This window comes from Fukomys damarensis, unplaced genomic scaffold (genome assembly GCF_012274545.1).
Source record: "Fukomys damarensis isolate Sample0158 unplaced genomic scaffold, DMR_v1.0_HiC HiC_scaffold_14, whole genome shotgun sequence".
Taxonomy (NCBI): domain Eukaryota; kingdom Metazoa; phylum Chordata; class Mammalia; order Rodentia; family Bathyergidae; genus Fukomys; species Fukomys damarensis.
Window position 1 is genome coordinate 31,478,878 of NW_022900926.1, and position 25,566 is coordinate 31,504,443.

At 36.1% G+C, this 25,566-nt stretch overlaps 1 protein-coding gene across 1 annotated transcript in view; it reads right to left on the reverse strand.

Moving 5' to 3' along the window:
* Positions 1 to 25,566, reverse strand: part of Esr1 (estrogen receptor 1) — a 277,400-nt gene that overhangs the window by 45,426 nt on the left and 206,408 nt on the right. Inside the window, exon 6 of the mRNA XM_033763164.1 lies at positions 15,680 to 15,818. Within this exon, the coding sequence (XP_033619055.1) occupies positions 15,680 to 15,818 (139 nt within the window). The remainder of the gene's footprint in view (positions 1 to 15,679; positions 15,819 to 25,566) is intronic.

Below are 25,566 nucleotides of genomic sequence, written 5' to 3' on the forward strand. Positions count from 1 at the left end.
ATATATATTATATATATATATATATAATTTTGACTTTCCAGATTTTCATTCATCAGTAAGTTTTCCATATGAGATGAAACAGAATCAGACTTTTCCCCAGACTTTTCCTTTTTCCTCTGTAGATAATCAATTGTCTCAGCATACTTAGTCCTTCTAATTTTCTTTTGCAATCTCAGTGCTCCTCTGATACGCATCAACTTTCCATAAATATAGGTTGGTTTCTGAACTCTCTTTTCCATTTCATTAGTCAATGTGTTTATTTCTATGATAATACTACATTGTCTTAATTATTATAGTTTTAGGATTTTTATAGCTTGCAGGTTTTGTTACCCAATCTCTTGGCCTGGACTTTAGTATTCAGAAGCAGTTGGCTATACTTGATCCTTGACTTTTTACATATAGATTTTAGAATGTACTTAGTACTATGATGGGAAATGCACTAAATTTATAAATCAATTCATGAAGAATTGATACATTTTTTAGTAAGGATTCTTCCTAATCATAAATACAGTACAGTTTTTTTCAATGTTTATGAGTTGAGTGTTTTTCAACAAAGGTTTATCACTTTATAGAATTCATATAATTTCTTTATTAAAGTCATTCTACAATACATTGTAATTTTGGTTGCAACTATAGAACATATGGAAAGAATTTAAAATGATGTTTTGTATTGGTTGTGTAAATAGATTTGATTTTTCTGTATTGATTAGATGTTTTAAATATTTTATGGGGCTGAATATTGAAAAATAACAAAGGAAATTCTCATAAAATTATTTTATAAAACAGAATATATTAAGTCTGTCTAAATTACTCATGATTATAAAAACTGGATTTTGGAATTTATGGGATGCAGCTGCTAGAAAATGGGAAATAATTTCATAGACTATCTCAAAACCAAAACAATGTAAAAACCAAGTAGCACAAAACCTAAAATGGCTTCTTTTGAACAAATTTATGACCATACATGCATAGCAATCACCAATTGTTGCAAAAGTAAAATACATTCCAGCCCCAAAACAGGGTCCTTTGAAAGCTCTATGGGACAGTTCAGAATGCTTCCAATGATGGATAACTATACACTTGTGCCCATTTTGAGCTTGTACCTTTTGCTAGCTGATACTTAAATTTGTGGCTTGCAAACCAATAAAACAAAAGGGAGGGCTGGAGATTTAGCTCAGTGGTGCCGCCACCTGCCTGGCAAGCGCAAGTTCCCAAGTTTGATCCCTGATACCAAAAAGCAAAAAGGAGCTACTTTAGAAATGCATTTTAAAAAAAAGGAAAAAAGTTTAGGACATAAAGTATACAGCACTTAACATCAAACAGATTCTGTGGTCAGCTTGATGAAGAGAAAAGATAAGGGGGAAAGAAAAGAAGGGAATGAATTAATATGAGAAAATGAAAAGACGGAAACAAAGTCTTTGTAGATAGGGAGAAGTGGAGGGGTTGAAAGGAGGGAAGAGAATGGGGGAAAATAAGAACCAAGATGGATTGTGTAAAGGTGTAAATGTACAATGATGAATATCATTACACTGTATACCTTAAATGTACCAATAAAATTACTTTTTATTTTGTTTTGGTACTGGGGATTGAACTCAGGTCCTTGCACTTGCAAGGCAGGCCACCGAACCACTGAGCTAAATCCCTGGCATAAATTAATTTTTAAAAAAGATTAAAACAAAAGAACAAAAGATTTGAAGGAAAGTCCTTTGGCAAATAACAAAATGGCATGTGTGAATAGTCCTTGAAAAAAGCAATGTGACAAACTGTATTTAAGAATATAAATCTTCTAATCCTCTTAGAGTCTGAGGCAGGAGGATGGCAAGTTTCAATCCAGTCTGAGCAACTTAGCAAGACCCTGTCTCCAAATAAAAAATTAAAAATTAAAAAGGGCTGGGAGTGTAGCTCAGTGTGAAGGCTCTAGGTTCAACTCCCAGGAAATGCACCCCTCCCCCTCCCTCAAACACACACACACACACACACACACACACACACACACTTGCACACTCAAGCAAAGCCTGGTGTAGGGGTGCAAGACTATAATCCCATCACTCTAGAAGGTTGAAGCATGAGGATCACAACTTTGAGCCCAGCCTGGGGAACTTAGCTGGGGATAGAGCTCAGTGAAAATCCATGGGTTGAATCCTTATTAAAAAAAAAAGAAAATATTGTAAAAGCAAATACACACACACACACACACACACACACACATATCAAGAGAGTCAAGAAGTACAAAGTTTCAATCTACATAGTCTAAAAACATACATGTATTTGAGAAAACTGACCTAAAACAGTCAATATAGAGACACATCTTAATAAAATTATTGCTATTTAAGCTTAAGGAAAAAAATTTGAACTTTCAGATAAAAAGTCCATGTCATTAATAAAGGAAATAAAATCAGATTTCCTTCCAATTTCTTGACATCAACATTAGAAAACAATGGAGCAATTATTCAAAAATACTTAAGGACAAATGTAAGCCAAAGAATTTGTTAGCAGCCAAACTTTTCAGTATAAAAAGCATAAAAAGACAATTATAAATATTATTAAACTAAAAAAGAAAAGTATTCTCATGAGTGTTTTCTTGGAAAATCTTTAAAAAAAAGAAGCTCCAAACAATGAAAAAAGATAAGCAAGAACTAACATATTGTCTGAAAGTGGACATTAAATATATTTAATGATAGAATTAGCATTTAAAAAATGAGCTCTGGGGTGACAGAATAGAGCATGTAACTCTGTAAGCTTTAACAATTTATAAAAATAAGTACTACAAATAGGATAAAATACTGATCAAAATTATTATCTTACAATTATCTTGTATTACTTGGAAGTAAACTAATATCATTTGACTCTGATAAGTCACGGAGTAGAATCTTAAGTGTATTGAACACCACAAAGTTTAACACACGTAATACTAGTTGCTAAAACTGGAGGTTATTTAGGAAAGGTTAAGTTACTAGCTAACTTCATTACTGCTCATAATAAATGAACAGTTTCTAAAGAAAGATTTGACTGAGTATATATAAGATGAATAAGCAGAAAAAGTGTAAATAGCTAAAAACAAAATAAATTTAGAAATTCAATAAACAGCAAAGAAAACAGAAGAAATATAAAATAATATAATAGAACTTGAACCAAGCAGTGTTGGCATCAGTAAATATAAATTAGCTTAGCTCACGTATTAAAATTTTTTCAGAATGGTTAACAAATGAAAATCCAGTTGTTGACTGTATTTAATAGAGACCTAAAGCAAAGTTATTCTGATGCTTAAAAAATGAAAAAGGATATATTAGTTAAGTTAAAATTAATGGGGGTCATGATCTTGATCTTAGGCACTGTAAGTCAGTCCTTCCAAACTATTAAATATCAAGAGCTTTGTAACACAATGATGGTACATAATTCATAATAGACATAAAACAAACATAAATGTGAGGCTCATATCAGATCATAAGTTTTCACTAAGCAAAAATTTACAGGTTATAAGAAGACACAGACTAAAATATATTACCTTCTACCACGATAAGTAAATAACCTTCAATTCAAGTGTATGGGAAACACTCGAAAAAGATAATCACAGTAGGCTAAAATTTAACTTCAATAAGTTACAAAAGTAATCAGACTATAAACAGTATTATCTGATTAGAAAGTCAAGGAGCATTTTTAATAACAAAAAAACACCAAAAATGCATTTTAATCAGGAAATTAAACTATTACACAATGGTTTTTCTTTAAAATAGGATACTACTCAACCATAAAGAATGAGATATTACTTCTAAGTGAAATAAATAAGTCATACATGTAAATACCAAATAGTTTCTCTGATGTGAAAAACTATAATGTTACATAAGATCCTAATGGTATAATTGACAACGTGAAATAGGAAGAAAAGGGCTAAAGGTGTAGCGGAAATGGGAAGAGTAAGGTAATAAGGGAAAAGGAAAAAAAACATGAGAAAATGAACAAATGGAAATAAAGTATTTGTAAATAGGGAAGGGAGGAGGGGGTGAAGGGAGGGTGGGGACAAGGGGAAAAAATGAGAACCAAGGCCTGTCATGCAAAGATACAAGATCCCAATGATGAATGTAACTGTACTGTATACCTAAAATGTACAAATAAACTCAACGAGAAAAAATAACACAATGCTTAAATGAAAAGAAAGATAAAATATGAAACTGACGAATTTTGGGGAAATGATGATAAAGTTGAAATATAATGGATTCTGTGGGAGACATCTAAAGCCTTGGTTTGAGACCTTTCTGAGCATTCATGACCTATTTTATAAAATGAAGAAATGAAGTATCAACTCAAAAGTGCTGGAGATGAAAAGAAAAAGTTAACCAATGGAAAGCAGAAGGAAGAAGTTAATGAAGCTAAAACTATGACTTAGTAAGTTAGAAATCTGAAAAACAATAGAAGTGATTAAAAATGTAAGCTAGCTTTTTGGAAGAAAGCATCAATGAAATGTAGAAACCACTAGTTGATTTAAGTTTTCTTTAAAAAAAAAAAAGCATAAACACATAAAACAAATTGTTGGGTGGAAGCAGCATCAAACCAGAGGAAGTTTCTTTACAAAACCACCAGAAATCATTTGTCTGACTCAGTACAGTAAATTTGAACATGCAGTTGACACAGATAACTTTATCAGAAGGTTTGGTTTACAGAAACTGTCAAAGGGACAGAAAGTCTAAACAGACCAATTGCAACATAGAATTAAAGCTTCCAGACAACTCCCCCATATAATGGCATCAGGTGCAGATGAGTTCAAAATTAATTCTGCCAATATTGAAAAATAAAAGAACAAATAATGCCAATGCTGCTATATTTTTCATAGCACAGAAAAAGAAAAAAAATCCCAAACTATTTTTGAAATTCATATGTAATATAGACAATAAAAACTGGATGAAGACTACACAAAGAAAAATTTCACATCAAACATTCTTTGGAGTTTGGATACAAAATGACAAAAACCTTCATTCCTAATGAAAACACTTCAGAAGACAGAAATGCCTGGAGCCTTTTGTAACAGAATTTGTAGTAAGAATAAGGAAATGGTGCCCACTATTGCTACTAGTTTTACAAAATATTAGGCTGAGGTTCAATGCAATTAGACAAGAAAGAAACATTTAGGTATTTAGGGGTAGGCAGGAAGAGGTAAAAGCATCTCCTTTTGGAGAGGTTTGATTGCATTCTAAGAAATCCCATGGGAATTAATGGAAAAAAAACTACTGTAAAGAACAGTACTTAGGAAAGGAGTAGTCTGTAACAACACAGTGCAAACATAAGTTAGCCACCGAAAAAGAGAACAACCAGTTCAGGAATACAGTGAAAGAGAAGGCCCCGTTCATGACATTCATATTCTACACATGATGTATTTTAAAATATATTTATATATTTCATATATTATAGCAGTACACATTTATATAAAACAGCTACACGTAATCTTATGTATGAATTATATATATGGATATTAAAGACACACACACACACACAAATTTAACAATGAAAAACACAACTTGGTCATGGACAGGAAGATTCAACATTATAAAGATGTCAGCACTCCCTAAACCAGTTGATATTTATTATAATCCCACTAGAATTATTCACAAATTTTTCTATGGGATTAAACTAGTTAATTTTGCCGGAGATTTAGCTCAGTGGTTCCATACTTGCCTTGCAAGTGCAAGGATCTGAGTTCGATCCCGATACCAAAAAAAAAAAGAAAAAGAAACTAGTTAATTTTAAGGTTACATGGAAAATCAAACAGGGAAGAATCACTTGCTAAAAACTGAAAAATATCAGAAGGCAATAATAGAGAGAGAGCACCACCAGATTTAAAACCATTTGGAGCTCCTATAAACAATGCTATTCAACATTGATTTATACATAACCAAACTGTAACAGATAAATCTTCAGAAAAAGATATGTGTACAGAAACATTTAATGTGCAATGAACGCTATATCTCAAATTACTTGAGAAAAATACTAACTTTTTTATAAAGGTGTTGGGACACCTAAGAAACTATTTGGAAACCTGTAAGAGTCTATCTTTATTTCAAACAGTAAATCAAGAAAATTTGGTTTAAAAAACTCCCTTTGATGCTGTGACTCAGCAACTACAGGCTCCCTGCTTCCCTCACTGCTGGCTCATAGTTCCTTTCTCTAACCTTACTATCTGTCTTCTCTTTCATATATTTATTTATATTTAACACACCATATTTTGTTTTCTTTCCTCCCATATTTTAATAAAAATGCTCCCTTTAGGACAATGATCCATAATTGGCACAAGGCCTAGACCCTTGCCTCTCGCTCTTGCCCATCTCTGCTGTACTGGCCTTATGGTACCAGGGATTGAACCTGCGACCTTGTGCTTGTGAGGCAGAAGGTGGCACCCTGAGCTAAATCCCTGGTTCCCATCCCTTTTAAAAGATATCTTCCATTAAAATCAGGGATTTGGTACTAACTTCTCAAACTTTTCCTTAACTACAAGCTGGAGTTCTTTTCTATATAAAGCCTATGAAAGTTATCCTCATCCCTTTGGGCACATCTTTCTCCATTATTTCCTCTAATTGTCACATTCATTTCAGAGCTATAACGAGGGAGGCGGCTCTCAAAACCTTTGATTGTAGTTCCAACCTCTTTTCTGAGCTAACGCTCCAGCTCTCGGGACATCCTCCCTACATTTAAAACTCTTGTGTGCAGTACGAGGCAAAATTCCTCTGATTTCCCCAGTATCTTCCCAGCGTAACACCATCATTGCCACCCTGTCCATTGCTGAAACCACATATGTTTGTCTGTTTGGTTGGTTGGTTTTGTTTTGTTTTTTTTTTTCAGCTTTAATTGAGTTTATTGGTACATTTTAGGGATACAGTACAGTTACATTTATTGTTGGGATCTTGTACCTCTACATGACAAGTCTTGATTCTCATTTTTTCGCCTTACTTCTGCCCTCCCTTCATCCCGTTTTGGTTTTTTGAGACAGGGTTTCACTATGTAGTTGTAACTGACCTGGAACTCACTATGTAGCCCAGGCTGGTCTCGAACTCAGAGCGATCCTCCTGCCTCAGCACCCCAAGTGCTGGGATTACAGGTGTGCGCCACCACACCCGGCTTGAAAACACATATAGACCTCTTCCTTCCTGCATCGGCCAAACTGCACCTCCTTGGGGCCTTTCTGTCTGCTTCCCTCAAAGGTCAACACGGATCGATCCATAGGCTCAATGCACACCGTGGCCCCCATTTCCGGGGATAAATTACAATCTATGTTAGCAGAAAGTGGTAAATACATAAGCAGGTTAAGAAATTAGTTTTCGGCTGTGGTATAAAATCAAAGAAGACACTGACAGTGTTCTTTTGATATCTCTTTTCTATTTGATAAAATGAAAATACAGGGAAAAAAACAAATAAGAATATTAAATGACTTAAAAATACATCTCTAGAAACATCAAAGAGAAACTTCAACTTTATCCTTTGCATTAAGAGCCCATATGGAAAAGTCAATAACACCAGGGTAGAGTTTGGAACTTAATTATATGTCATAAGGGCACGTAACCATGACACTAATAATAAAGACAATTTCAACTCTTGACAAGAATTGGAAATAGACATTTTAACACCATTTCCTTGGAAGCCAAATATCTATCTAGTCATAAAATTAGGAGCTGCTGTCATTAAAAAAAAAAAAAAAATCCTTACAGTGCTAACACCTTGGGTATATGTAATATTTCAAAAGATGTGTCGACTGCATGTATCCACCTTGCTGAACAATTGACAACACCCTCTGCTTCCCTTCTGCCTGCTTCAAAAGGAACAGCACACAGAATGGCCCTGTTTGAGGAGTTTTTACTTATTAGATACTTTTAGGTAGGACAAATAATGAGGATAGTTATGTTAAATAGGCTGCATGGAACCGTCCAGAATGAATCAGTGAGTTGATGCAAGTGTGAACCGGAACTGGTTTTCGCTTAGACTTCATAGGTATTAGAAAGCGATGAAGGAAGGCAAACTCGACATGAATGATGTGACACACAGTGAGGGGGGATGCTTTCAGTTGCATTCATCTGCATACAAATATTACTGCACCACCATATAGTACGTTCTCTGAAGGCAGGTATGCCTCTTACCAGCTCTTCTTTTTGTAGCCTCCAGTATCATGTAAAACCCTATGTATATGCTGCTTAGCAAATATGTATTAAGTTGGATTAAACTGAATTTTGACCAACTTGAGACCAACTTGAAAAAATCTCCTTATAAATGGATTTTAATAGCATTCATTAAAACAAGTGAAGATTGGGCTAGGAATGTAGCTTAACGGTAGAGTCCTCCTGTAGCAGCTAGGAAGCCACGTGTTCACTCCCCAGCACTACATCTAAGAAAAGAAAGAAAGAAAGAAAGAAAGAAAGAAAGAAAGAAAGAAAGAAAGAAAGAAAGAAAGAAAGAGGATCTTTCTAGTGTCAATGTGGAGAGATATAATAAAAACAGCTATAAGGGCAACATTACTTGGTGATTCCTATGTAGTATGTGTGGCTTAAATAACAATAGTATGCTTTAAAATTAAGCTGTCACAATATTGTTTTAATTATACATTAATCAATTTGCCTGAGGTTTAACTGTTAGTAATAAATGGCAAGTAAAAAAATAAAGCAGTGTATAAATTTGTAAGAATAGTCAAATTAGCCTCCTACACAGGATTAATTGTTTGGCCAAAATTATGCCTTTTCCCCTGGAGAAACTGTATACTGAGTGGATCCTTACTGCTTATAGGCTTAACTCTCTTAAGGATTTAAACACCTTTGGCTTAGGAAGTTTTATAATACAGTGTTCCTTGTTTTTGTTTTTAAGAATAATTTTGGGTCAATCTGTTTTGATTTTACTTTTTTAAAAATACAACACTTTCAAGCACTTTCATGATTAATGGTCTTGATCAAACTGACTTTTCCTGAAATAACAATGGATCAGTGTTTAATATCTTTATTAAGATATATTCATAAGTTATATAAATGCCCTACTGAAAGTTTATAATTCAATTGGCTTTCAGCCCAATAGTATTTTAATTCATCTTCTATCAGAAGTAGCAGTAATAATGACAGTTTGACTAATGTCTCCTCTTTTTGCCTCAGTTTTTCTCCTTTACAGTTTTACAATGTTCTATTCCCAGAATTTTTTAGGAGTTCTAAACCAAAGATTTTTAGGAATCAACAAATTCATGCCTATGCTGAGTGATAAAGGGCTCAGAACTGAAAGAACAGATTCAAGGTCAGAATAAAACTATCAAAACTCTTTGCTTCATATTTACTCATACCCTGAGTTAAATGTAGGGTAGAGGATAAGCCAGAACAGGACTGTCACTATTAAAGCAGTTAAATAAATGTTGGCTTGCTTTCTTTTTCTTTATTCACCCAATTCTATAAGTGAAAAGGTTACAAGCAGAGTTGGTTTTTGAAATTTATTTTTAAAATGGCAGATGCTAACTGATGGGGCAGGATGTATTGTACAGGTGCATTTGTGTAATGATCAACTCAGGTGTGCGTGAGACAAATGCACGCAAACCAGTGCACAGGACCCCGGCACTCCTGGAAAGCTGAGGAGGGAACATGCACGGAAACAATCGAGTCCAGTCAGCCTAGGGTTGACACTGCTGACCAGCTGATCACTACCCAAAGTGTGGCAGTCTCCCCTGTAGCGCTCCATGCCTTTCTCCGGAGGAACTGTGTAGTAGAGGGCACAGAAAGAACGGCACTTCTCTTCATTTCCATAAAGCATATGTGGGCAGATTATATCTATCTATCTATCTATTTATCTATCTATTTATAACATTGATAGACAGACAGACACAGACAGACAGATAGATAGAACTTATTTCAAACTTAATTTTGTTTTATTTTTTTAAGTAAAAAGTCCAGAAAAATATTTAACAAGTTATGTGGTACAGGAAAAGAGTAGTATTAGAGCATTGTGGGGCTTTTTTTTTTTTTTTGGCATGTTTTATTTGCATTTTTTTCTAAAATATTTACCGTAAGCAACCTACAATGAGAATGCTCTTGTTTCTAAAAAATGGGTTATTTTTCAATTTCAAATGAATTTATCATTGAAAAACAATCTGCTCTTTAGTAGAACAGGCAAAATGTTCTCTCTGGTGCCGCAACCTGTTTTTCTCTTGAGGAAGAGAGCTTATTAATACCTATTCCTCGCCTCCTGAGAGTAAAAGAACTTTTCTGTTGTGCAGTACTATTTCCTACAGGCTGAGCTTCTTAATGGGGGAGCCATGGAAAGAGCTAGGTCAACAACCCTCAGGCCACAGGGGCTTGGGAGAGGGAATATTCTGCTTGTAGAATTAGCCTCTGCTTTTCAAATGTGTGAATCTCTCTCTCTCTCTCTCTGGAATAAAAAGAGAGTACTTGGCTTCACTGAGAAATCCACAAATATTTCTCAGAATTTGTCAGCACAGATGGCGCCGGCAAAACAGCATCAGGCAGGCCCGTAGACATGGAATAATCTCACTGAACAGGAGATTTTCACTGTTTTTAACAGCACATCTCTCTTCCAAGATAATAAACTTCTCTCATGCAAAACAAGGGGACCCCTAGAAGGAAAGAGACACCCTGAATCCTTTGGCTTTTGTTTTTGTCTGTATTTTTCTAGTCTGACCTTGCAAGCAGGGCTAAATGAAAATACTCTTTCCCAGTAGACTCAGAAGGCATATTTTGTGTTTGCTACTGCCAAAATACACCAAAGGATTAGGTGCTAGAATGGAAAATGAGTTTTCTCCATTTCCCAATTACTTTCACAGGCCTTTGTGTTATCTTTAACTTTTCTCTTATAAAACACACATACATACGCACAGCCTAGAAGAAATTACTAGGTTCTTTGTTTATAACTTATATTTCTTGGTTTTCACAGGAAGAGATGACTACATTAAGTGCTTGGATCTCACCGCTGCAGGGTACAGGAAAGAGCTAGAAATCGTGGGCAGGCTAAGCCTAGCAGTGATAAAATTAGCCTACAACATCTGATTACCAGGAAGTTATACAGGACCAGAATCAAGATCTCATAGTTGTCATCAGGGAGTAAATCAAGCAATAACTCTTTCTAGAGGGACACAAGATAGAAAATATGCCCTCTGCTCACAAATGTGGGGTGGCAACCGAGGAAGTTTTATATTTCCACAATCTCCACCCCCAGTTGCCAATACAAACATTTGAGTAAGGAAAGGCTGGGACATAGTCTGTCCTCCCAGCCTTGTGAGGTATGGATGCATAGATTTGCAAAGATTTGAAAAATGAGACATTGCTAAATCAGATTTCAGAATAAAATTCTGTCTCCTGTTAGAAGCTTTGGTAACCGATGGGATGGATACAAGGATACAAGGTTACTCAGGACTTCAGGCCTCCCTTGCCCCATTTCTATGCAAATGACAACAACCTCTAAGAGTGCCTAACACTCATCTTGTGCCTCTCCCTCTCAATCAACCATCTAGTTTTGGAATTAATGGGCACCTATCTACATTTTCTTACTAAAAATGTTTAATTTATACAATGTGATGGGAAAGGGGCACTGGAAAGATCACAGTGACTTATGTTAATCAGAGAGCTGAATTTTATCACAAAGAAACATTATTTGGAAAATAATGCAGGGAGGAACCCTAAGTTCTTTTCTCAGCTACCAGTCCAAAGCCATCCTCCATAAGAATAAATTTCAAATGGGCTGCTGGTCACAATACTTTTTACTGTTATGTATCTATCAATGTTGTCAAAAGCAGTTATCCTCAAACACTAAGATGGTAATTAAATAAAATTGAAATGTAATAATCTATTGGTACATGTTAATGATTAAAAGAGTCCAGATTTTTAAATATTCTAAATCATGTTTTATATTATTTATATTTAAAAGTGCATTTATATTTATTTATATTCTTTAATCGTAATTAATTATTCTTGAATAATAAAATCTTAAGAATTTTACTTCATATGGGAAAAATAAGTTCTTTGCCTACACAATTTGGAATTTAATAACTGGATAACAGGTTTGTGCAGTATAAGCAGAAGTATAAATACAAGCCAAATAAATGCATTTACAAATTCAGCAAATCCTTCCAAAACAGATGGATGTTAATTTCTTCCTAATCTATACAAGAAAAAGTCAGAAACTGATGAGTAGCAATGAGCATGAAGTGAGTGAGTTTGATGACAATAATATCTGAAATGATCATAAGAGGATGTGTGTTTGCCCCCTGATTCTGCCACAAGCTGCCTGGGTGATCTTGACTAGAGCAATTAGCAAACATTATGGGTATCATGGAAGACTTTGTAGGACAGTGCAAAAAGATAAACAAGATTTGACCCTGGACCATGAGAAGTCTATGAGCAGATGGGAAAGTCCTACAGCACAGCTAACATTGAGGAGAATAAGTACAAACTGAACACAGTGAGAAGTTACACTGAGCAAAGGCTACTTCCTACCTGAGGAGAAGAGAGATTGAAGAAAGGATTTATGGAAAAGCCTCATCTGAAATGAGCCTTAAAGAATGGATAAGTTTCTAACAAACTCTAAAGTTGGAGGGTCCTTCAGAACCACTGGAAGAAAAACTTTAGAATGCGAAGTTGTGTTCAAAACTCTGGGTCAAATTCAGCTGCCAGGCGTCTTTAGCCTGGGAAAAATCACCTAGAGCATTCCCTTTTGGACTCTAATGGACTAGCCTTCTTCATTTACATCATCTGACTGGCTCTGCCAATATTTTGTTTTTGCTTTTGTTTCTGTCTTCCTCATTAAGTTTATTGGTACATTCTAGGTAGACAGTACAGTTACATTCATTACTGGGATCTTGTACCTTTACATGACAGGTCTTGGTTCTCATTTTTTCCCCTTACCCCTGCCCTCCCTTCACCCCCTCCTCCCTTCCCTATTTACTAAAACTTTATTTCCACTTATTCATTTTCTCATCTGCCAGTATTTTGTTTGTGACACTTGTAACAGCCATAACTGTCAAGAAGCCTATACCATACTTTCAAAAGGACCAAGAAAGCCAGTGGAAGCAGAACCAGAGAGCATTAAGATTACACCTGTGTCCTGGGAAACAGTTCCTTGTGTCACTGTGGTGGAAAGAAAGGTGGGAAGATACAGGGTCAGGGAGGCAAGCAATCTGGGGATGAGACAACCAGGACCTAAGCTAGGGCTATGGAACAGAAACAAGGGAAGGCCTGGATTCCGAAAGAGGTCAGAGAAAAGCTTGAGGGTTAACTGGATAGTCTGGTGAGGAGGCAGGTAGAATCCATTGTTTATTTAAGCATAATTTTTACCTTCAAGATCTAGGTGAATATTGATATTTTTTTAGTATTGATATTATTGATAGAAAAGAAATGAAAAAAGAACAGACTTATTGAGTCTGGAGGTTAATAAGATGAAAGGACATGTAGGACACTGAAGTAGGACTATCTAGAGAAGTGGCTTTCACCTGGCTTAAATTTGGCCATGGCCCACTCAATGCCACACACACAAGAAGTATTCAGAAATGACTGAGACACCGTTGGCTGACATCACTCGGAGAGGGGACAACGCCTAGCAGATACAGTCCAGGGGTACGGCTAAACATCCTCAAATGTACAGGACAGTCCCCACGAGGAAGGTTGACCATGCATGTCAACAGGGCAGAAGTTGAAAAATCCCAAAACAGTAGACACTCCTCACCTGGACTTTTAGAAAATAAGAATAAAGATAAAAGTGTTTAGTTACTCATATTTCTGTGAGAGATATGAAGAAAAAGTAACTACAAGGCAAGTCTGTAGAAAAGAAAGAGAATCGGGTGGCTGACAGTATCCTAGGCACTCTCGCCTCTTTGACAATGAGTTCATTGGGTGAGATAATTCCATATTTAAAAAGCAATGATTTTATGACTGTTCAACAAAGGTGAACCTAAGGAGATGGATATGGATGGGGACAGAAATGAATATGTGAAAGTCCAAACACTGAAGATAATTCCAATCTGTAGGCAGAAAATATTATCCATGGCCTAAGAATTTCATCTGCAAATTTTGTGTAACCTGGCCAGGCATAAAAGGCAAAATGATAAGACAAAAAAATGGAAGGGAAGGCAAGGCACACTGAAGACATAAAGACACCTTCTAAAGACTTTCAGACAAGGGCTGGGGATTTAGCTCAGTGGTTCTGCCACCTGTCTGGCAAGTTTAAGCTCCTGAGTTCTATCCCCAGTACCAAGAAAGAGAAAGAAAGATAGGAAGGAAGGAAGGAAGGAAGGAAGGAAGGAAGGAAGGAAGGAAAGAAAGAAAGAAAGAAAGAAAGAAAGAAAGAAAGAAAGAAAGAAAGAAAGAAACAAAGAAAGAAACAAAGAAAGAAAGAAAGAAAGAAAGAAAGAAAGACTTTCAGAGGCGAGTGTGAGCACAAGCATAAGGAACAAGACAAGAGGCTATTCTTACCAAGTTTGTGAAATTGTGATACTAGAATATGTTCCATGGACAGTAAAATCTGCTTCTTGAGTAGTGTCATCGTTTTTCTAAAGGTAAATTAACGTGATGTGACAAAACAGCAAGCAACACCTTGCACAATTCTTTTGCATTTAAATGAATTTGGCTGCAGCCTTGCTCTGGGGGCTTGGCAGGTGCAGGGGACACTGAGTGAGTGGGCCTGGAGAGGGACAGTAGCTCTCCAAAGCCAAAGACTGTACAAGGGTGCTGAAGGCAACCTGACAGCTTCAGACTTCTGGGCATGGAGAATAAGTTTGCAAGAAACAATAGAAAGATGGTTCTTTCCCGTCAAGTCGTTGTATATCCTGCAAGATGAACTATACCTGGGAATAGAAAATTACAGCAGCAGACCACAAACAGCATGAGGAAACAGGAAAGAGAACAGAAGGAGTGCCCAGGATAAGATTCAATGGTTTACCAGAGCCAGAAAGACCCTGAATTCAAATCCTACCCCCACCATAACCTAGGTTTCTGCCTCTTGCAAGTAGTAGGATGTCTTTAAAGCTTGGCTTCCTTCTGGGTAAAATGTGCACAATCAAGTTCCTGTCTCCTGAGAGCACTATGACAGTTAAATGAGAAAATAACTGCAAAGTGCTCAGCATAGCAGCTGGTACTGGTGACAACGCCATCAGTGGTAGCTGCTGTTGTAAAACATCCAAATCTGATTCCTCTAAGCGATGGCTATGAAAGGAAAACAGTGGGACCCACGTTTCAAGACAAGCCTTCTTCTCCACCAAAGAAGGTAATGTATTTGAAAACTCAAACGAATTCATGGAATTGGAAGTAGTCTGCAAAACTCTCTGGCCAATTTTTCATTTTACTGTTGGGAAAACTGAAGAAGGAAATGAAAAATCTATTGTGGTCTGGATGTAGATGCACCAAAAAAGGTGTCTTAATTAAAGGGAGACTATTGGTCATTTTTTAATGTAACAGAAGATAAAGGCAGAGTTAGAAAAATTACAGTTTATAGTTTCTTGTGTGGTGTGTATTAGAAATAATAAAGTTCCTCTGAAGAGATGTGTAACAGACAGCTAGGCTTAGCTTTTGGTGAACTTGACCAGGTTTTATTATCTGAATTTACCCATTCAGAAAGCAATTATACTTAATGCAACTCTTTGAAGCCTCATGGAGTACAAAATGAAATAAGTTGAGGATAAACAGTGATTGAAAATTATGTGCTTCTCCCAAGGCATAGACAGGACACTCACCTGTCCAAGACCAAGTTAGGAGCAAACAGGAGCTTCCCGGGGTGCTCCACAGAGCGCCAGATGAGACCGATCATCAGGATCTCTAGCCAGGCACATTCCAGAAGGTGCACCTGGTCGTGGAGGGTCAAATCCCCAAAACCTGAAACACAGCAAGAAAAATCCTGCTGAAATGAAAAGCATTCAACCACTTAACATGAAGTTAACATGACCAGAGATTTGGACTAGTAGGGTCTATTTTCTATTTGATGGAATAAAGTGTAATAGAAGCATACTTTATAGGAAAGTCAAGTGACTATTTTTTACACCTAGCTATATCAACAAATTTTAATGTGGTTTTGAGTTTTTTAGTGCCTTAGTGTCACATCTACAGAACTACACTAACTTATGCAACCCACTTAGCTTTCTTAAAGTTATTTACTTTGTATTAAAACTTGAATGCTTTCTACTTAGACATTTCTTATAGCTCTGTATGGCTGTTATTATTCATTTCTGTTTAGTTTAAGATGCTAAGATATAAGAAATTTAAATTATGACCTTAAACTAAACAAATTGGAATGCACGTAGGACCAAAGCCATTGATTTGGATTTTTTTTTTTTTTTTGCTTTATCACTCCTAAGCCATAGTCTTTTTCATAATATATGAAAGAATGATAAATGAAATAGTACATGTGAATAAATAACTTAGGAGAATGAGTCAGATAAGAAAAGGTGACTTATGATTACTCCTGGTAAAAACCAATGAAATATGTCCTTGTTTTCTAATGACTGGGTAGAAGACGAAAGCTTTTTCTAATGACTGAATGGCAACATGGTGGAGGCCTAATAATAATAATGAGAAAGAAGGAAAGAAAAAGATAAGAAGGAGGAAGAGGAGGAGAAGGAAGAGGAGGAGGAGGAGGAGAGAGGGGGGGGAGGGGGTAGGGGAAAAAAGCAAAATTAATTTATTGAGCCTCTTACTATATGTTAGAAGCAATGCTAAGTCTTTCCTGTAGTCATTTCTTGTCATCTTTATTAATACAATAACCAGAAGAAACAAGAACTGATATCCCTATTTTATATCTAAGAAAACAGACACTCACAAAGTTCTGTGTCTCTTCAGGGTAGTGATGAAAACAGTTAACAACAGCTCATCTAAGATTTGTTTCATTAGAGAATTTGGATCAAGCAACTAAACAAGTCCAACAATTCAGTGACAGGAGGATTAAGTAAGCAAGACACCCACAAAGTCTCTTCCTTCCTACATAAATGTACTATATTTTTTGCCTATATTTTTATCCAGTCATATTCCGTCCCCTCTCTCCTTATCTTCAACTTCTTGTTCCCTCTTATCCATGACAATGGCTTTAGGAATCACAAGTTTTGTTGTTGTTGCTTTCTTCATTGTTTTCTCTATTACTACATTTTAGTAGAAATCTCTTCTTGTATTAATTAAAAAGTCAAAATGAAAGTTGCTTTATTTAAGTAGTTAAGTATAAAACTTAATTTTTTAAAAAACCTTAATGGATATTTCTTCTTAGAGCTCATGGAGTAATCCAAAGTTCAGCATTAAACAATGTGCTTATCATTTCTTACATGTTTATGCACCAGATTTCATGTAAATGTTATCTCCAAATAGGTAATGATTCACAGGGAGAAACTTAAGCCAGAGACAGACCTCAGAGTCTACACACCTCTCTTGCCAGCATCTCATTATCAAACCTTCTCAATTCTATCTTTCAAGTAATGAAAACACTTCCTCTTTTTTCTCTTCCCACTGATGGCAAACTCAGTATTTAATAGTCTCTTACATTTTTTTGTCTGACTCCTTTACCTCATCACAATTACTTTAAGACTTATTCACATTGTTGCAAATATGAATACTTGATCCTTTCTCTTATGGAGTGGTATTCTACTATATGGATATAGCCAATAATTAAGTACCACTTTTTTATCTCTTCATTTGACATTTTGATTGGTCCTAGCTTTTAGGCAAATACAAAAAAAAAAAAAAGCTATGTGAGCAATTTATGAATAAGCTTTTGCACGAATGTATGATTTCACTGATCCTGATTAAATATTTAAGAGCACAGTGTCTTTAAGAAACTGACAGTTTCTAAAATGGTTGTACCACTTAACATACCTATCATTACTACATGAGAGCAGAAGTCCTTCCACATCTTTGACAGTACCTGAGTCAGTCTTTCATTTTAGACATTCTAAGAAGTGCAGAGGCATCACAATGGCATTGACGTTGTAACTTGCATTTTTCTAATGACTAACAATGTTGAAAATCTTTACACAAATTTCCACCATATCACTTTGTCGCACCATGTTCAAATTAATTATGCATGCATCTGTAAGCCCTACTAGACTGTGTACTCTTTAGAGGCACCGAATGAATTATTCTACCAAATCCTTCTTTTAAATCTCAAATTTATTGCCCCTCACTCTATCACTAAGACATTCCAAGGTCCACGACAGCAAAGCAGAAGTTTTTCCACTGGAAAGAGTGGATTCCACTCATGTAACTTAGGACAGGCATCTGTAGAAGTGAGAAAGCAAATGGCTTTGTTCATAAGAAAAGCTGAAAGACTAAAAGGTAATGATTTGTTTTGAGAGCCACATGGGAGGGCAGGAACTGATATTTCTGCAATGGACAGCTGTTTACCTAGAGGATGCCTTGGGTTAAGGCGACCGGGCTTGCTCCAAAGGAGACCCTTCCTGGATCTGCCATGCATGCTTCTCTTTCCCATTGTCTAACAGGCCAAACCAAGTCCAGTGAGCGGAAAAGGAAATAAAAGTCCTCAAGGAAGTCTTAATTCTCTAATATTTTACCTTTCTTGGATAAGAGCCTCATAATAGTAATGGGAAATTACCCTGTAAATTAAACTCACTCAGAAGTGTTAACATTCTAACATATACTTTTCTCCTCTCCTCGTATTCCCTGTTTTATATATACAAAAACGTAACAAAGATGAAACCTACCCTGTATTATTCACTTCATTATTTAAGTCTCAAAATATTACACCAGATGGGATCAGAGAGTGTCTCCCAAGTTTTCAGAGGAGCAATTGGCAAAAACCAATCCACTTTGGGAAGCCAAAGGTGTGCTTTCTGGTGGAAACTTTACATTTAAATTCCATCATACTTTTAAATTCTACTTTAAAACTTCAGTGCTATTTTGGGATGGTTTCTGTGATCTTTTGGAAGCCAAAGAAGCACCCCCACCCCAAACATTTGTACCATATAAGCACAATAATTATGAAATCTGAGGGACGTCTGTTAGTAAGAACTTGCAGTTGGAGACCAGCAGGATGGCTCCATCTTTCTGTTGAAATGTTGTAGATCTCTCAAAAAGACCTATTTAATTGTCGTGCTAACAGTACACACTGCCTGCAGACAGGGTTATTATGTGTGTTGTGCAGTGTCATCCACAAGTTCCTGTGATGAGGCCAGGAGACCTTCCCAATGAATATAAGGCCAATGAAAGGAAGTTATCCGATGGAGTGTCTCCTTTATTCCAATGAACAGGTCTCAATATTATTTTAAGCACACAGGAGCTAAATACCCTTTTGGTGTAATCAGTGAATACTTTCATTTTGTGACCAATGGAGAAAAAATAATGTAATAAATCCCAGATAGAACAATACTAGGTCAACTATCTGTAGACATCAAGTTTCAATTGTTTTATTTTCCTTATAAATAAGGAATGAAGACTGTTCTGACATGCAGTTGTAAATGGATCTGCTATAATTTAGACATTCCAATTTTAAATGTCATTATTTTGAAGAGTTTAACATGTTCAGTAGGAAGATGTTCGTTTAGCAGTTGTATAAGTGATGATTCAGTGACACATATTGCCACTGGTGACCCTGGAGAGGAGACTCACTCCTTGACCACAATGATAACTCAGCTATGGGCCCAAGGAGTCCACACCACAGTGACTGAATGTGTGCCTACAAAGCAGTAAGAGTAGCTTATGGAGATAAAGCTAAACCAGATGTTAGTAATTGCATTTTATAAACTACAAATGTTTACAAAGCAAACATATCCCTCATCCACATTCATAGTCCTAGTAATAAAGTTGTGAGGCATGAAATATACTGAAAACAAAAAGGTCCCAAGACTTACTCTCCACCTCTGTATGAGCAGTGATCCAGCCAATGATTTGAGAGAGTTCTGTCCAAGAGAAAGACACTGCCCCCTACGACATGCAACTAGTTCATTATCTCCAGTATCATCATCATGTAAAGGCATGCCTGCCTTCTACTGTCTACTATTTAGTAACTGTCTTTCCTCCAATTTATTTTTATGTAGTTTTGGCAGTAAAAGGAGCCAATAGCATGTCAACCTCTCTTCTTTGGACTTCACAAGATCCTGAGCCCTCTGCTCTGCTAGGGATTTCTGTACAAATTGCTTAATTGCCTTGGCACAAAAAAAGAGTTTTAAGGCCTTATCCTCCCTTACTGGATATCACCAAATTTTTAGAAATGATGTTGAAAGGTATGCAGAGATGACCCTTAGACAAAATGACTAATGTAATCTGAATGCTTATAAAGTTTCTTGTTGCCCTGAAGTAAAAGATAAATCATGTGGCTCTTCAGTAGTGATAGGCAAAACAAGAAGCAATTGTATTATTTATTATATATATGGCAATTATATAGCAATACATTCTTATATATTTATATTTATTATTATATAACAATTATATTATTCATTTGCATGAGATATAATCTATGGAAATATAAAGCTGAATGGAAACCTAGCAAAAAAAAAAAAAAAGCAACACTTTCTGGGGAAGTGCTATAAAACCTAGAAGCCAAGTGATTAGGTTGCCCTAGTAAATCTACTGGAAAAACTATTGATTTTCTGACCTTCAAGCAAATTAATCATGTCCTCATTCATCTGATAAGTCCTCTCCAAAATATGTTATAAAATTGTTTGTTGCATTTTTGTGTGTTACTTTTATTACTTAATGTAAGAGGAGTTGGATATTCTTATCGTTTTTCTTCAGTGTCAAAGTCTCAGCATAGGAGAAAAGTAAAAACTAAGAAATGATGGAAGGTTCTTATGAGATTGTAGCACACGGCAGCTGTAACCTGAATAAAACCGGATTTCTAGGAGAAAGATGATAAAAGAGATAATAGAAGAATCTAGATTGCTGTTCAAATGTCAACAACTCTTTCACATTCTCCACTTTGTAATTTTTTTTCCTCAAAAAATAGTAACTGAATGCCATACCACGGACCACAGACACCGTGGTATAGCTGAATATGACTTCACTCTACAATTATTCTTGAACTCCTTCTCGCACACAGCCCCATTATAGAGGCCCATCAAAACTGGTTACCATTTTATAACACTTCATGATGTCTCCAGAAACAGTACATTCACTGAAAAATTCGTTTTCAAGAAAGCAGTTTAATCCATTTATTATGGTTTGGACCTAAGACATGCCCCACCAAAATTTATATGTTCAGGGGTGGGGCCTTTGGAAGCTGCCTAGATCACGGGGACTCTAACTTCATCAGTGGATTAATCCCCTGATAGATTTATACACTGATGACATTATAGAGAGATGATGAAGACTTGGGAAGGAGTCTAGTTGAGGGGGATGAGTCATGGGGACATGACCTAGAGGGCTACATCTCATCCCTGACCCCTTCCTCACCAGCTCTTTCCCTTGCTCTCTGCTTCTTAACTCTATGAGGTGAATGGTTTTCCTCTGTGACTGTCATCCACCGTGATGCTCTACCTTACCACAGGTCCAAAACAATATAGCCAGCCAACTATGGGTTGCACCCTCTGAAACTGAACCATAATAAGCCTTTTCTCTCTTTCTTTTTTTTAACGTATTTTGTTTCAGTGACAGAAAGCTCACTAACACACCATCTAAATAATGTCATGACTGAAAACAAAAAACATATTTACTCAAATATGTACTACCATTAAAAATAAAGGCAGTATGCATCACCAAAATAATTTACAGAATAAATAATCACTTGGTTAGGAATACTATGAATCATAATGAAAATCCTGCAGCACATTATCATTACTGTGTGTTCTGGTTTTCCTTTGTTATAATACAGGAAATATGGATATATATATATTGAAAATAGCAGGCTGGCTGTATGTGTTAACTCTCCATCACTGTCACAAAATACTTGAAATGAGTAAATTTAAAAGGAAATTTATTTTGGCTCATAGTTTCAGTGGTCTCATCCATGGTAATTTTGATCCCATTTCTGTAGTCCCTGGGCAAAGCTGAACATCATGGCAGAAAGTGTGTAGCAAAGTAAAGCTGCTCTTATGGAAACAGAGAGAGAATGAGCCAGAGAGAGAGAGAGGGAGAGGGAGGGGAGAGAGGGGGGAGAGAGAGAGAGAGGGAGGGAGGGAGGGAGAGAGGGAGGAAATATTCTTTTCAAAGGCACAGTCAGTGACCTACTTTTTCTGGCTGGTCCCCATATTCTAATAGCTCATTCACCCATGCATTCATAAATGGGTTAACTTATTGAGAGGTCAGTGCCAAAGTGACCCAATCATCTCTCTCAGTCCTACTCCTGAACACTGGCTCATTGGAGATCAAACCCTCAATAAGTGTATGGGGAATTCTTCATATTAAAGCCATAACACAGACTCATTCTTTCTTGGGGCAATAATAGATATCATCCTTGGGCGTGATGACTAAGGTGTTACCAAGTCATATCCCAAAATAGCATTTTGTTTATCTGGAGGGTACACACTCAGGCATCCCCACTCCCAACACAGTGAAGAAAGTGGACTAACGAAACTACTGAAAAATCAAGTTAGAGTTAGGGTGCGCCTGTTACCTGTAACCCATTGTTTAATATCTCAGATCTACCACTCAGTCATTGTAAAAATGAAAGGGTTAGCAGATATCCCGGAGTTATTATTCTCTTCCCTTCTCATCCCACCAGAATACAACTTCTGTCCAATAGAAGACAACACTACTCTTGCAAAAACTCCAAGAGATGTTTTGTTTTAAAGTATTTTAGATTTTGAATCTCAAACTCAAAATCAGAGCATTTTGTGTTGCTCTGATTCATGATGTCATGTTGTGTTTTGTTTCTTTTTATTTTTATTTATGTACAAAAATAAGCTAATGAAAAGGATAAAAGACTTCCAAGACATCAAACAGCTCTTACAAAACATTTTTTATGATTTAAAAGTGGAAGAAACAAAAGCATATGAATTATAATTTGCCTAAGATGCATATGTGAAAAAATGAGAAAAAAAAAGAGCCCATTTTACGGTTTACTACACCCAAAGCATTTCAAGATGTAGAGCATCTCCAAAATATAACTGTCTCCTGCATCCCCAATACAAGTGATAGATGGCTTTTTGTTGAATCCAACATTCTTCTGCAATGTGTTCTTGGTTCATCACTTGCATTGGCATAGACAGAATACAAAGTCCCTGTGGTGAATGTTCACCTTAAGAAACACAATGGTACCCTTCAGGCAGATGTTAAGCCAAAAATCCAGTAATAAGCAAAAAACTGACAAATTTGATATTTTAAAACTATGTCACACTTAGACTAGTTAGAAGCCAATTTCAGTAAAAACTCAGAAATTTAGCCCAAAGTTTTTAAAATAAAGTTATATAATGCTTTCTGAAAGTAATGGTGTATGCCTCTAATACCTTCATATTCAAATTAACATTGCTTGAAAGGTTCATGGATAATGAATATATATATATATATGTATATATATGTATATATACATATATATACATATACATATATTAATGAATATAATATACATATATGAATGAATATTATATATATATATATGTATGTATGTATGTATGTATATATCGACAAACTCCTCAACCTTGACTGTGGTTTGACCATGAAAGCATGCATCCTTTTATATACCATAATGAATACTTTTATACCACATTACTAATGTCTCCAGGCCAATGGGGCAAAACTTAACACACTTTACCCTGAGGATTATTTTTATATACATGGATTCAAAATGATGGTTCTATGGCACATCTAAAATACAAAGCTAGTACTCCAAGTAATTCCACTTATTCTTCCTTCCTTTCTTTGTATAAAGGGTAAACATCAACAAAAGGTCTGAGATGTTCTTGCACCTCATTCATGAATGTATGTGTGAATGTATACATGAAGTATAAAGTAAATTTACAAGATAGACTTTCTTTTCAAAGGGTTTAGGAAAACCATTGTAGGTTGCTGGGTTTGTTTGTTGTGAGGGCTGTACCCAGGGCCTGTGCACTGAGCTATATCCTCAGCCCTTTTGAAATGTTTTTTTTTTTTTTTTTGGCACCGGGGATTGAACTCCGGTCCTTGCGCAGCCACCGAACCACTGAGCTAAATCCCTGGCCCTTGAAATGTTTTTATTTTGGGTCAGTTTATTTTATTTTGGCTAAGTTGTCCAGGCTACACTTGAGTTAGTCATCCTGCTACCTCAGCCTCCCAGAGTGCTGAGGTGACAGGTGTATGTCACCACCTTCAGTCAAGTTATTTGTTGAGAAGGGAAAACAAAAACAACACTTGGTTCAAGTTTGCTCAACTACTGCTCAGGTTGAAACTTCATTCTAGACTACATTCAAGGAATCACATTCCTTTTATTGCTCCTTTGAAAAATTGTTAGACTTCATCTCAGAAATACATTCATACTCCACATCAAAATTTTCTAGCAGTTTTTCCCTGCTGGAATTATCCCATGTTTACTTTTTAATCATCATGTGTTTCTCTTTCTTTGTGTGTATGGATGTGTGTGTGCGCTATACCATGGTTACCTCTTACTCATCTACCAGTTTGAGATGATGTTTACACATCAACAGATAGAACATAAAAACAGTATCCTGAAATAAATTACCTCTACTAGAGAATAGTAATTATGTAATTTCTCTGTTTAGAAAGGAAAATAAAGCTATCTTATGATGTGACAACATTGGCCAGAGGTATAGCGATAAGGGACCTTTGGAACCACATGCCCAAAACCTGCCAGAAAGCATGGTTAGAGATTAAAAGAGAGCCTCCAAGGGCCACAAGTCCAAGTAGGATCAAAATACACTGCCTTAAAGAATGAATGCTCTGGCCTTTGTCCTCTCTTACTCTGATTTATCATTTAGATTGGTCCCAACTTTTAGTCATTTGACAGACCACCCTGAGCTTCCCCTGTCCTTCCCCCATCCCTACATGAATTCCTGCCCAGATGCCTTTCTTTTGTTCTTTGATTCTTGCTTCCTGGTTCTACCAATAAAAAGTGGCACAGGCTTTAGTTAGGGGCTTTCGTTTGAGCCTTTCTCACACTGGGAGGTCTCAGTTAGTGGCAGCTCCTCCAGGCCCTGTTGGAGTATGGATTGGACATTGACTCTGAGTAATCTTTCGTCCTTTTGTGCTATGCCACAGTCTTGAACTGAAACATTATGAAAGCCCCTCAAGGCTTTAATGTTTTGAACTATAAATTGTAACATATAAAAAATAATTACAATACAGAAAGTGGAGATATTCTGGACTTTAAATATGAACTTCATGAAACATTTCCCTTAACCTTGATCAGTTTAGTTTACCACGTACATTGTAATGGCTATATATTCATTTTCTTCTTTTGCAAAGAGTGAATACATCTCAATTCTGATCATAACATATATGAATTTATAAAATATGAGATATGTTTAAGAAATTATGTTTTCAGCGTGTATGATAAGTTGATATGAGAAAATGTCATTGCACCTTTGGCAGAAAGGAAGATGAGGGTACTGGGCTGCATCTCTCACAGAGGCATTAATGTATGAGGCTAATTCCAAATCTAGTAGCAGGAACTAGTTTTCCTCTTCTAAATAATTAATATGTTCCTTTTGTTGGCTACTAAGAGCCAAGAGCTGATTGCAGACTGTATGCACCCTTGCCA